General features: G+C 61.1%; 2 protein-coding genes across 3 annotated transcripts; one reads left to right on the plus strand and one right to left on the minus strand.

Annotated features, from left to right (window-relative positions):
* Nucleotides 1-140: 140 nt before the first annotated feature.
* Nucleotides 141-3,857, plus strand: CPLX3 (complexin 3). Its single transcript, XM_074837632.1, has 3 exons — nt 141-853; nt 1,199-1,286; nt 2,681-3,857. The coding sequence occupies exons 1-3, from the start codon at nt 693-695 to the stop codon at nt 2,903-2,905; spliced, it is 474 nt and encodes a 157-aa protein (XP_074693733.1). The 5' UTR covers nt 141-692; the 3' UTR covers nt 2,906-3,857.
* A 4,588-nt stretch (nt 3,858-8,445) lies between these two features.
* On the minus strand, nt 8,446-12,076 carry ULK3 (unc-51 like kinase 3). 2 transcript variants are annotated; one of them, XM_074837592.1, is made up of 16 exons: nt 11,949-12,076; nt 11,557-11,697; nt 11,235-11,355; nt 11,014-11,118; nt 10,770-10,913; nt 10,596-10,678; nt 10,342-10,497; nt 10,159-10,264; nt 9,979-10,019; nt 9,760-9,862; nt 9,581-9,645; nt 9,384-9,462; nt 9,254-9,294; nt 9,131-9,178; nt 8,994-9,048; nt 8,446-8,732 (listed from the first exon to the last, which is right to left on the minus strand). In XM_074837592.1, exons 1-16 carry the CDS (start codon nt 12,048-12,050, stop codon nt 8,716-8,718), a joined length of 1,407 nt encoding a protein of 468 aa, XP_074693693.1. In that variant the 5' UTR covers nt 12,051-12,076; the 3' UTR covers nt 8,446-8,715. The 2 variants fall into 2 exon arrangements, with proteins under 2 accessions (XP_074693693.1, XP_074693694.1); XM_074837593.1 differs by lacking the exon at nt 11,014-11,118.
* Between the last annotated feature and the right edge of the window lie 983 nt (nt 12,077-13,059).

The raw sequence follows: 13,059 nt of genomic DNA on the forward strand, positions 1-13,059 counted from the left end.
CCGCTGAAGTTTCCCCCCGGGGGTCGCGGGACTCTCCGTGGTCCCGGCGTGGGGTTGGGGGTGGGGGGTGGGGGGGCGGCGGCTCCGCCTCTCGGCCGGGCGGGGACCGGGGCCGGGCGGGAGGCGGTGGCGGGGCCGGGCGGGAGGCGGTGCCGCCGCCGCCGCGCACACACCGGAGCTGTCCGTGTCCCGGTGCTGCAGCGCCCGCCGCTCCGCTGCCCTCCGCTCCGCTCCGCGGCCAGCCCGGCCCCGCCATGGGCGGCGAGGCGGCGCGGCCCCGCTGAGCCCCGGCAGCCCGGACACCCCCGGGAACTCGGCTCCGCTGCATCCCGGCTCCTCCATAACCCGGTGCTCGGGCAGCCCGCGAGCTCGGTGCCACGGCGCCCCGGCAGCCCGGACACCCCCGGCAGCCCGCGACCTCGGCTCTGCTGACCCCGGCTCCTCGACAACCCGGTGCTCCGGCGCCCCGGGAGCTCGCACCCGCAGCACCCCGGTTCCCGGGACCCCCCCACTCCCGGCACCCAGTACTCCGGCTCACTCCTAGCCCGGTCCCGCGGGCTCCCCCATAACTCAGCACCCCCATCTCCCCCGCTCCTCGGTACCCCAGAACTCCATCTCCCCGTTAGCCCCGGTTCTCCCAGCATCCCGGTCCCCCCGCCCCCGGGCTCCCCCGGCCCCCCGGGACCGCGGCCATGGCGTTCATGGTGAAGAGCATGGTGGGGGGGCAGCTGAAGAACCTGACGGGTGGTCTGGGCGGCGAGGAGAAGAGCGAGAGCGAGAAGTCCCCGGCTGAGGCGCAGGGCATGACCCGCGAGGAGTACGAGGAATATCAGCGGCAGCTGGTGGAGGAGAAGTAAGTGAAACCGGCACCGGGTACCGGGGGATCCCGGTGGGGAACGGGGTGCTCCCTCTGCAGCCCCCCGTCCCACCCATGGGAGGCTGGGGGGAGGCAGCGCTGGGGGCCGCAGGGCTGCGAGGGAGTTTAATGAACCCCCTAATCCCTTAATCCGCTTCCTCGCCTGGGAGATGGGATTGTTTTCTTCTTTCAGGCTGCGCTGGGCAGGGGGAGGAAAATCTGGGGAACTGGGACTTTGCAGAGGAGATGGGGGGTACCCGGGTTGGGGGGGTGGGGGGAGAGGTGCTCAAACGCGGGGACTGGGGGCCGCAGCTGCCGGTAACGGCCCTACGTGGTTCACAGGATGGAGAGAGACGCCCAGTTTGCCCAGCGCAAGGCGGAGAGGGCCACGTTCAGGTCCCACTTCCGAGACAAGTACAGGCTCCCCAAGGTACGGCCGTGCCGGGCAGGGTGGGGGGCACACAGGGAGCCAAGCGCCAGCACAGCCCTCAGGGGGGGCTTGGTGATGGAGTCACGGGGGGACAGACAACACCGCTGCTCTGCAGGGAGGGGAAGGGGCACCGGACCCTCTTGCCTGGGCAGGGTTTAGGGCTACAAAGCCCACGTGCAAATCAGTTGCCCTAAAAAGCACCCTTCCACCCAAATCTTGGCCCCTTCCCATCACCCCTGAGCACCACAAGCCACCAGCCCCAAACAGTGGGACCCCCGACACTTATCACACCCCCCCTCTGCCTTGCTTGATCCCACTCTTCCTCTCTTTTGCCCCCTAAATCCAGCTGGATGAGGGAAAGCCGCCTTCGCCCCGGACTCTCAGCGCCGTAGCTGGGAGCGGAGCCCGAGTTACACCTTCCCAGCTGGATTAGCCAGCTCCTTTCCCCGGATTATTTGGCAGACATTTCCTACCTAAACTCCTATTTTGGAATTTCCGCCTGATGAATTATTCACTAGAAACAATTTAATCAAGGGATAATTCAGCCATTCTTGGAATTGCCACAAGCTCTTCTCTCCCCAGCCCACCCTTTATTCAGCAAGAGTCTCTCAGTGGTGAATACTCTAAATTGGAGCTGGGCTAATATTAGTTCAGGAAGGTCAGCTAAGCCAAGTGATATTGTTCAGATTGTTTGATATTGTTCAGCCAGCCTGGATGCACACCCCACTGCTTCTCACACCCCTTTTATTGCCAGGAAATAAACAGCTGGAGAATTAATTTTTCTCCTGCCAAAAGCGAGAAAAGGCAAAAAAAAAAAAAGAAGAGATGGAGATTTTTTTTTTTTCTCCAGGGGAAACGGGGATTTGTTCAGATCTGGCCCCCCGATCCTTTTGCTGCTTTCATGCTTGAGATGTCCCTTCTAATCTTTCGACAAGTTCCTTCTGCTCATCACTGATCCCGCTTGGCAGCCGGCTGCCTCCTGCAGTCTCCCCGTGGCTCTCCAGCGCAGAGCTGACCCTGATCTCCGGTGGGCGCAGTCATTAAGCACACGTATACCTTAATTGGGTGCCTAAACCTCCCCATCCACTCTAATGCGAGCTGAAAGCAATTTATACTGATGCTAGCACACTCGGGGTTCCGTCTCCGCTCTCGCTGTGTCTGTTGGGGTGTGCCCAGGCTCTGCTGAGCCGTGTCCCCTCTGGGTCAGTGTCTGACCCGCAGCACGAGCATGGCTGTGAGCCCCAGGGACCAACCCACGTGGACCTTAAAATGGGAAGAGAGCCCAAAGCCCAAGCAGACACTGCTGTGAACCTTGCACGTGCCTTTAGTGCCTCCAGAAGACCCTCTTCCCACCCGCAACATCCCCCGCCTGACTTTCTCCTGGCCCATTTCAGAACGAAACGGATGACAACCAGATCCAGCTGGTGGGAGGGGACGTGGAGCTGCCCAAAGAGCTGGCCAAGATGATCGAGCAGGACAACGAGGAGGAGGAAGAGAAGAACTCGGTTATCGGCCAGCTCAGCAACATCCAGAACCTGGACCTTGACTCCTTGAAAGACAAAGCTTCGGCCACACTAGAGGACCTGAAGCAATCAGCTGAGAAATGCGCCGTGATGTGACGCGGCTGAATGCCCCCTCCCCGTCAACGTGACGGTGGGGGAGAAGGGAGGGGATGCAGCGAAGGGTCTGGCGGTGGCTGTTGCCTGCAGCGGGGACCCCACTGATGTTGTCACCCTTGCCTTGTGTGAGTCGGGTCCTCCTTCTGAGCCGTGTGAAGCCTCAAGTCCCTGACCCAAATGTCCCTGATGTGTGGTTTTTGTTTTGTTCTCTGGTCTGAGGTTAGAGCAAAGAGCCAGCATGTCCCCCCCGTACCCCAACGCCTCCTCCTGTGCCCGTGGCAGTGAGTGTCTTTAGCGAGAGCTGGGAGGGTTGTAGGGAAGGAAAGCCCCGAGTGACCTCGGAGTGTTACTGAACCACATCAGCACGGGAAGGCAAAGGCTCTCCAGCAGAGCTGTGGCCATACGCCGTGTCTCTGCCTACACACTTCAACCGAGCCTCCTAGAAATGACAGGGAGGCTCCAATTTGCTTTGCAAGGATGAGGCACAATGTGAAATACCCCCCCGCCCCAGCCTGCATCCCATACCCGTCACACAAGAAATGACATCTCGTCCATGCAAGAAATACCAACTGCTTTTTCCTTGAGGACCCCCCCAAAGGAGCCAGCTGGGAAGGATCCCATTTATTCCAGCAGGAAGGGGGTTTTGAGGACCAGAGAGAGAAAACCTGAATTAATGCCAGCGAGGAACAAACCCCCGCCTCGGTGCTCATCTGAACCCACAACAGCCCCTCCCCAGAGTGGCAGTGTCACACCCTCCCTCTCCCGGGGTGGGATCCACTCGTGTCCTTGTTCCTTCCAGGAGAAGAACAAAGTAATAAGGGAAAATCTCCTCCTTTTCTGCCGTGCTGTAGTTGTGTGCTGTGCTCAGTTGAGTGTCTTTCCACCTCCTATGCTGTCCCCGTGCCATGGTACTGTTTAACCGGTGGAATAAATACCAGGAGATGTCTATGCATCTATTTCTCTCCTCGAGCAGTACTTTCCTGATAAAGGTTTTGGGGTGCCCCAAGGTATGAGGGGTGTAGAGAGATCAAGTGCATCCCCTCTACAGGGCAGGGGGGAGCTCAAGGGAGGAATCTCTTGCAGCATCATCCGGAAGAACACATCATGCCTGGTTGTGGTCGGGTGTTTTGCCATGTTTCGAACCGAAGGGATGCTATGAGCGGCTCTTTGTCGGCAGCCAGCTTTAAAAGCAAACAAAACCCCCAGATTTCACAGATTTTTGGCTATTTTAGTAAAAAGCCTCAGAGCACTCACCAGCTCCCCGCCTCAGTCTCATGGGCACTGCAGGGTGTCCACGGCACTGCTCTGAGCAAGGACATGTCTCTGTGGGGATGAGACCGTGATAAGTACAGGTGTGACTTCAAGCCGGAGCAGCTCTGGCCTGCCGACATCCCCGTGGGTGATGGGCTCCTGCAGCGAGGCTTCCTGGAAAAACTTGGCACAGGCTGGGAATTTACTGCTCCAGATCCCAGTGGAGCAGATTAACTGCTATTTGCATTTGCAGGGTAGGTGGGTCATCCGGGAAAAAGCAGGGCAAGGTGCTGGGAAGCTATTATTATTATTATTATTATTATTATTATTATTATTATTATTATTATTATTACAGCAAGGATGCTGGACCAGGCCATGCCTGAGGCTGCTGGGCTGAGCAAAGCTCCCTGGTACAGCCAGGAGATTGGTTCCTGCCCCCAGCCCCCCAGTGATACCATGCTGGGGCCAGGTTGTCCTGAGAAACTCCCGCTACCCTCCAAAGTCAGAGGTTGTCTCACCTCTCAGAGGAAATCAGCCACCGCTCTGGCTGCAGGACAGACAGCCAGAGGTAGCTCAGGCTCCTGGCCGCAGCTCAGGTGTGATGCTCTGCCCACGGGGACACACATCACGTCATCCCATGGGGACACACATCACCACAACCCTCCAGCCCCAGCGACCAGGCTGCTCTCCAGCCCTGCAGGGACCCACCAGCAGCTCCAGGGAGATCTGCCCCGGGCAGAGCCCTGCCCAAGCCCCCCACAGCACTGGAGGCTGGCAAGAAAGGAGAAAGAAGAGGGAAGATTGGCAGAAGCAGCTTTAGCTCTGAAAGGAGATCATACCTGACGAGGCTCAGCCCAAGCTCATCTAATCCCCCACCAGGAAAGGGATAGCAGAGAGCAGGCGCTGACCAAGCCAAGCCCTCCAGCCTGCCTTGGCTTTTAAATCCCCGGCTGATGGCAAGGCCTGATCAATAAAACACCCTGCGGGTGAGCGGGACCCCGACTGCAGCAGAGGGAGGGAGATGGGGCTGGGGGATGCAGCCCTTTGGTTCATCCCCACCCATAACCAGTGTAACCTCACCAGGACACAGCCTGGACCCTCTCCCCCACCTTTTATTTTGCCCCCCTTCCCCGCTCCCCCAGCCGCGGACCTTCGGCTGTGCTCCGTGCTCGCTCCCGGCCCACGTGCCGCCACGCAAAGGCCGCGTGAAGCTCGGCGGGTTTATTTTAGGAGGCACCATGACCCCCAGGCATGTGAAAAGCAAGCAGCACGCGCTCTCCCCGCTTGGCTCCGCGATGTGTTAAGCCTCAGCAAAACGTTCCCGGAAAAGCGTCGTGAGCTCCGAGGATGCTCCGAGCCCGCAGCCCTGCTCCCGTCGCTGGCCCGGTGCCCGTACCGGGGAGGAGAGTTTGGGGTGGGGGGAGCGGGGGCAGGCAGCCCTCCTCCTGCCTGTCCCCTGCCCATCGAGGCATGCAGCCCGTTTGCCAGCAGTCCCCACTGCCAGGTCCCCGGGCATCCCTGCAGCCGAGCACCCCGGCTGCCTGCACACCATACGACTGCTCCGGGCATCAACACACGGGCTAGAAAACCTTAAAGCTAAGATTTAGTGCAGATTAAAGAAGAAAATCTATTTTTTCTCATCTACACTATAAACGCCTATATAATGCCCTCACCTATGGGGCCAGGTTTGGGGTGGATTTGTCCAAGCAAGCCCTTGCTGGCTGCTGGAGGATCTCTGCCAGCAGCAGAATTTATCCATAAATACCCCGTGGGTGGGCAGAGCTCCTGCCCTCCTGCACCGGCGTGGAGCAACCCCCCAGCATACGGCTGCAGGATCAGGCCTCCTGTCTGCTGGCGAGCGCGGGATGACGTGAGTGGTTTCCCCAGTGGAGAAAGCATTAAATGAGCAGTCGTTAAAGCACCGAAACAAATGAACCGGCATCAAAGGATGGGGGATCTCCGCTGAATGCTTTGTTTTTCTTTTTGCAGGCAATTAAATCTCCTTGCAAGCTGCTGCAGGAAGGGATGGCCCCATCCATCCCATGGCAGCATCGCTGTGCTGCTGGGCCAGATAGTGGGATTAATCCGGATTAAAGAGCATGGGGGAGAGCCCGGGATTGGCTCCACACGCTGACCCAGCTTCCCCCAACCCTCTTTCTTTAAAGCCCATTAAGTGAACTCACATCACCGAGTAACCCACGGGGTGGTACAAGGAGGGTGATAAACCCATCTGCCGTCCCTGTGTCCCTCCCCAGGTGACAAGTCAGACCCAAAAGCTGCCCCGTGAGCGATGCCGGGCTGGAAAAGCCCTTTGCAGGGAGGCAGGACCGCTTTGGCATGTGTCCCCACCGGGCTTTGCCATGACACGGATGGGAGAAGGCGGCCGGAGCATGGCAGCGCTCGCTCCTCCCCACTGCGGCCGAAGCCGTGCCCAAGTGACAGAGGCCACCGCCGGAGGTGGCCCCACGCTGCCGGGCTGGGGACTGCTCGCTTCGTGCCTCCCGCCCTCCAGCCTGCGCAGTGACATTTGGGCGAGCCCTGATGCAGAAAAGTCTCCCATCCACCCCGCCACAAAGCCGGGGCACCTCGAGCTCCATCACCCCCAGGGGAGTGGCCGGAGCTTCTCCCCGCTTCAAAAGGTCCCAGATTCGGCCACGTCTTCGACAGAGCGTAAAGACAGATGCGATTATCCGCGCCGGCTGCCGCAGCCAGCCGGTTCAGCCATGCCCGGCAGCTCTGCGCTAGCCACGGGCCGGGGGAGGGCAGGGGCTTTGAAAGCTCTTTAAAGCCTCAGGATATAATCTCTGCTCAGAATAATAATAATAATAAAAAAAAAAAAAAGACATAAAAATGCCTTGCCACATCTGCCCGGGAAGCTCTCCAACAGCTTGGGAATGGAGCAGCTGGCAAAGGACTAAAGGCTGGGGCTGCAGTGGCGGGGGGAAAAACCACGTTACGGGGCAGCATCTGGGGGGAAGGCAGTCTCAGGAGGAGCTTTGCTGGGGCCACGGCTCAGACCATCCCTAGGGCCCCCCAGAAATCACCCCATCATTCGCTCCAACCCCTCTGCCTTTCCCCTACACCCCCTGCCTAGCCCAGCCGTTCCTCACCCACCATAAAAATCTATTGAAGAAAATGTGATTTTACGTAATCTTTCATGTTGTTCTGCTTGATGTTTTACATGCACACACAAAAAAAAAAAAAGAGATCTGAAGCGAAAACAAGGTCAAACCTTGCTTTGGCTGCCTCATGTCCCCAGGGAGGACGGGGAGGTAGGGCGCTCCCAGCGAGTGCTGGCAGAGGGGAGGAGGGGACTCCCCGGCTCCGGTCTTGGGCAGAGGGACAGGGACGAGGGGTCCCCAGCCCTTCTCGATGGCTCCAGGCACCCCAGGCTGGCTCTTGGTCCTAGGCTTGGCTGGAGATCCCTCTTGGGTCTTAAAGCACAAACCCAAGACTGGAGGAGTTGGAGAAACCAAAGTAAGTGTTTATTAAAGACAATAAATTACATTCCCTTAAAATACAGTAGATTTTGAGACAAGTCCCTTGCTTTGCAGGACAGACAGACCTCACCGCCCCAGATAAGTGACTTCTGGAGGGCTGGGGGGGGTTCCTGGGAATATAATTTGGATATTCAGGTTGTCAGAGCCCTGAGGAGCAGAGCAGGCAGGAGGCCGAGGCTCTGCCTTCGGGGAGGTATCGCTGTTTGCAGCCGTGCGACTCTGTCCCTGAAGGTGATTGATTTCTGCTCATCTGTTTTACTCGACCCGCGGAGGAGCATGCACAATCCGTTAGTCCCCGCTGAGCACTGCTAACACCTCATGACACAAATGACACACACAGTCAGTACCTGTCAGACTCCAGTGTTTAGGTTTAGGAAGCAAAAGCCTCGACCCTGACGCTCCAGCAGGGTGCTGGCTGGGCTGGGACAGTGCAATTGGGTGCTCGAGGCTGGATGAGCGGCCGTGGGCGCAGAGAGGTAGTTGCTGGGTGAGAAAGGCACAGCGGAGGGCAGGCGCAGGCAGCGTCCCCGACCCCCTCCTGCCCGCTGCCACCACCAACAGCCTGGAGCTACCGGCCGGGTTTTGTGGGTCTGGGCTGTGCATATGCTCAGGGCTGCCCCAGAAGAATTTGGGAGGTGGAAGAAACATCCAGGCAAAAAGGCAAGAGACGTATGCGACTGGCAGGGGGGATATTCTGCCAGAGCCCGGTGACAGGACAAAAATACCCAGCCCGTCACAGGCAGCAGAGGGAATTAGAGTGGAATAACCTGTCCGCCGCGTCAGGCAAGGCTGCAGCAGCAGACGGTCGAGGCAGGGCTGGGAGGGGACTCTGCCTGTCGGGAAATGAGTGGATGCCAGAGCCCGGGGAGAGGGGCAGATGGTCCTGCGGACCCTCCCGTGGGACTCTCCAGGCGTGGGAGCCCAAGGGTGAGCCCCCGAGGCCGTTACCCCGATGCAGTGGGGACAAAAGCCTCGTCTTTCCTCCACCCCGCCGACGGCATCTCTCTGCACGGCCGTGCCAGGGCGGTGAGCAGCATCCCGCCAGCCGGCTCCGGGGCCTCACTGCAAGGTACAGCCTGTGCCGGGGGGACAGAGGACACTCACTCGGCTGCACACACCCTCATCACCCAGCCAGGGTGGGCACCCGGGTGCAGATGACCCCATGCCGAGGGTGTGTGGGGTGAGGATTACCCACGGGCAGGAACATCCCCGTGGCTGCTGCAGCTGTAGGGACGCTCCCCACTGCAGGACGGCAGCCACGCGGGGGGACGCTTCCCCAGGCCCGTTTCACCAAACCCTGTCTGATGGGACAAGAGGGGACAGAGATGGGGACTCACTGCTCCGGACGGGCTCCGCCAGCGCCTCCTTGCCCATGGACTGCGCCTCCCGCATCTGCCAGGGGAGAGGATCATTTTCCATCCCGCAGACCCCCTCCCTGGCATGCTCCAGAGCCCCCCCCCCCAAGCAGCCATACCTTCATCTGATCTTTGAGGTACTCGGCTCGGGCCATCAGGGTCTGGATCTGGTGGAGAGAGAGGAAAGTCCTTTCAAAGCCACACTAAGGGGGACATGCCGCTGTCCCACGGCTGGCACTCACCTCCGCGTGGAGCAGTTCCCGTCGCCTCCCTGCAGGCTCCGCTGCGGAGGGAAGAGGGATGTGCCCTCAGCTTAGCCACGGGCGCAGGATCCGTCCCTGCCCCACAGCACCCACCACGGCCACAACTCACCGGCCAGGAGGAGCAGCAGCTCCCCCAGACTCTGCTGGTAGAGCTCCAGGGTGTCAGCGTCATCTTTGCCTTCCTCCTCCTGCAAGAGACCCCAGGACCGGGCTGCAGCTGGGAGATACACCGGCTCCCTCCCCACCCGGGTTTGCTCCTTCCCCTTCCACTCGAGGGGAGAGGGGACCCCCAAATCCACGGCTCACCTTAGCGATGGCAGCAGAAGCCATTTCCAGCGCAGCGCAGAGCCGAGGCTTGTCCTTGGCCATCTCTGCAATGGGAAGCACCATGGGGAGGTGGGGTACCCTTCACCCCAAAACCCCACCAGGTGCCCCCTTCCTGTTCTGACAGCGGGGGGGGGGGGGGTGTCCCCAAAAAGTGCTACCTTTAAGGAGCTCTCTGGCCGGGTTCCCTTGCTGCAGGAGGTTCTTGCTGCTGGAGGTGACCAATACCTTCAGCTCCTCTGCTCGGGAGATGTACTGCCCCACCTGCCCACAGTGCGGGGGGTGAGGGGACCCCCACCACAGGGGACAGAGGACAAGGGGGGACATCTTGCTGAGCAGGGGGATGCTGTCCCCTGCCTCCCCAGGGATTTCTGGCTCACCTTGGTCCGGATGGCTTCTTTCCGGCGAGCATCGCTTTCATCTAGGGAGGGGGAAGAGTGATTGAACACTGGGGTGGGTGGGCTGCAAACTGGGCCTCCCCAGGGGTGCTGTCTGCCCCCTCCCCCCAAAATGCACCCAGCACCGCCCAGGACCCCCACAGACCCCCCAGGAGGACTCACAGTGCAGAGCCGGTACAAAATACTCCAGGGCTTTGCAGTAGAGGGAGAGGGCGGCGGAGGCGTCCCCCTCCTGATCTTTCTTCACCGCCTCCACCACCAAGTCAGTCTGGGGGTGACAAGGGGGGTGCTCAGGGCTCGGCCCCGCTGTGTCCCCAAGGACCAGCACCCCAGCACCCCGCTCACCGCCTTGCAGAGGCTCTCGGGGCCGGGGACGTGCTCCATATCCACGAAGGGGTGGGCAAAGAAGCACTCGAAGGAGATGCGTTTCACGGGGTCCCTCTCCAAGAGCTGTCCTAAGAGATCCCGGCACTCCGGGGAGAGCGGGGGCCGGCTGGGCAGCTGGGGAGGGAAGGGGGCTGAGACCCCCGGCCCTGCCATCGCCCTGGCACCAGGATGGGCCGCGGGAACCCACCCAGCTCCGTCCCATCCCACGTTACCTCGACAGCCCGGTTGCTGCGGATCTTCTCCTCCAGCTCAGCGAAGGAGCGGGAGGCAAAGGGCGGCTTCCCAAAAAGTGCTTCTGCAGGGGGGAAAGGAAGCGGCGAGGGGAGATGGAGAGGGGGAAACCCACCCCGAGCCAAGCCCTGGGGCAGATAAAAGCAAAAGCCCACCGTAAAGGATGACGCCCACCGACCACAGGTCCACGCGGGCGTCGTACTGCTGGCGGCACACCATCTCGGGGGCCATGTAGAGCGGGGAGCCCCGCAGAACGTGCTTCTCGTCCCACGGCGACATGTACTGCGCAAACCCGAAATCTGCGGGGGAGAGGGCGAGGAGAGCTCGTGGGGGGCGAGGAGAAGGAATTTTCTCCCCCCCCCCGCCTCACCCAGCTCCTCTGTGGGGACCTGCCCTGACCTGCCAGCTTCAGCTGGGGGTTCTCCGGGGCACTCAGGAGGATGTTCTGAGGCTTGAGGTCCAGGTGGGAGATGTTGTGGTCGTGGAGGAACTTCAGGGCGCAGGCTGGGTGGGCAGACGGGCACGTGGCAGGGGGGACACCACCGCAGCTCTGCCCCCCCAAAATCCCCAGGAAGGGTGCCCGACGGAGCCGGGGCGGGCAGCGGGCAGGGTGCCCTTACCGAGCTGCTGCAGGAAGATGCGTGCCACCTTCTCGGGGAGGATCCTGCGCATCCGGATGAAGCGGGAGAGGTCCCCGCCGGCACAGAACTCCATGATCAGGTAGATGTGGTCGCTGTCCCACTGGGAGGCAAGAGGACCCCGTCACGCCACCCCGGCCGGTCCCAGCGCATATCCCACCCACGCAGGGTCCGCCTCGACTGGTTTGCCCAGTTGCTGGCACGGAGCCCCCACGGATACACCCCTGGGGAGCCAGGATGGACCCTGGGAGCCTAGCCAGATGGGTGCTGGCTCAGTGCCCCCTCGGGAAGCCCCCAGCCCCACCTGGAAGTCCTTGAGCTCCACGATGTGCGGGTGGCGGATGGTCTTCAGGATCTCGATCTCCGTCAGCAGGTTCTCCACCGACGCCCGGTTGAGGCTCCTCTTGTTCACGCACTTGATGGCCACCACCTCACGCGTGTCCCTCTGCCAAGGGGGGGCCAACCCTGGAGCCCCCCCGTACCCCCCCACCTGAACAGCCAACCTCGGGGGTCCATCCCCAGCCTGGCAGCGGGGTCCCGGGTGGGGAGGAAAGGTGGCAAGGGGGTGCCCGGCTGGGGGCAGCGGGTTCCATACAGGGGCTATAGGGATGGTACCTCACACGGAGGGCTCTGAAAAGGGGGGTGCCACGGTGGGGGGCGGCAGGAGGGGGACACCCGCAGCGGGCGCGGCCCTACCTTCCTGTAGGCCTTGTAGACGGTGGCGTAGGTGCCGGCGCCGAGGCGCTCGGTGAGGATGAACTCGTCCAGGCGCGGCGGGGCCCAGCCGGCCCCGGCCATGCCCGCCCCGACCCCGGCCCGGCCCCTTCCGCCTTCCCGGCGCGCCCCGGCCCTGGCCACGCCCCCCGGACACGCCCCCGCTCGGCCCTGGCCACGCCTCCATTGTAAGCCACGCCCCCCGCCCTATCGTGGTCACGCCCCCCGCTCGGCCCTAGCCACGCCCCCCCCCCGGGAGGAGGGGCGGGTGCGTTTTGAGCATATTTACATTTTATTATTAATTTTATCTTTTTGTTTTGTTTTTAAATGAAAAGATCAGACGCGAGGAAAAAATACAGAAGGAAGTGGGTGTAAAAATGGCGATTTCTGGATGAGGAGGCTCCTCTGGCCCCCCCAGCAAAGGATGGGGGCACAAAACACAACGCCCCTCCTGGACAGGAGGAGACAGAAAGCGGCAGCACAAAGTCAAGTCTGCAAGTAAAACCCCCGCCCGGGGCTGGAGGCCACGGCGTGGCAGAGGAAACTGTCCCCATCACGCCCTGCCCCAAGGGACACGTCCCCCTCTGCGCCACATCCGTGGCCAAAGGGACACCCCAGCTCAGGACGCAGCTTCCGAAGCTAAACACACATCAAAGTAGTTCTTTCCCAGCTGAAAAAAGTAACATGTGGGAGGAGGAAGGCAGGGAGGAGCTGTCCCTGGAGAAGAATCCATTCGTGCTCCCGCCTGGCAGGCTCTCAAGGTTAGCTGGAGAGGGACAGCGCGGTGTTTGAGCTGGTGTCTTCAGCGCCACAGCTCCCAAACAGCAGAGATGGCAAGTCAGAAATCACTTTTCCCCTCCTTCCCTCCCTCTCCCTCGTTTAAGGCCACAGTGGAGACTCAGCCCCCTCTGGTCCCTTCGCCCCCTCTCCGTGCCCAGGAGCCCCAATGGCCATCATCTGCAGGATCCATGGAAGCGGAGGTGGGGGGGGGGGGATCTGCCACTGGGGAACAAGGAGAAAGACATTTCCCCTCCTCCCTAATCCCCCCTGCTCCCAGGTTTTCCCTCGTGCCATGTTACCCCAACTCTCAGGA

This window comes from Strix aluco, chromosome 12, assembly GCF_031877795.1.
Source record: "Strix aluco isolate bStrAlu1 chromosome 12, bStrAlu1.hap1, whole genome shotgun sequence".
Taxonomy (NCBI): Eukaryota; Metazoa; Chordata; class Aves; order Strigiformes; family Strigidae; genus Strix; species Strix aluco.

Bases quoted from the DNA above. Each gene is read 5' to 3' on its own strand.
- CPLX3 (XM_074837632.1), top strand. From the start codon at position 693: ATGGCGTTCATGGTGAAGAGCATGGTGGGGGGGCAGCTGAAGAACCTG. The intron at 854-1,198 runs GTAAGTGAAACC...CGTGGTTCACAG, and splicing joins CGGCAGCTGGTGGAGGAGAA to GATGGAGAGAGACGCCCAGT. The intron at 1,287-2,680 runs GTACGGCCGTGC...GGCCCATTTCAG, and splicing joins ACAAGTACAGGCTCCCCAAG to AACGAAACGGATGACAACCA.
- ULK3 (XM_074837592.1), bottom strand. From the start codon at position 12,050: ATGGCCGGGGCCGGCTGGGCCCCGCCGCGCCTGGACGAGTTCATCCTC. The intron at 10,679-10,769 runs GTGGGCTTTTGC...TCCCCCCTGCAG, and splicing joins GGTGGGCGTCATCCTTTACG to AAGCACTTTTTGGGAAGCCG. The intron at 9,049-9,130 runs GTATGGCTGCTT...CTCCCCTGGCAG, and splicing joins ACCTCAAAGATCAGATGAAG to ATGCGGGAGGCGCAGTCCAT.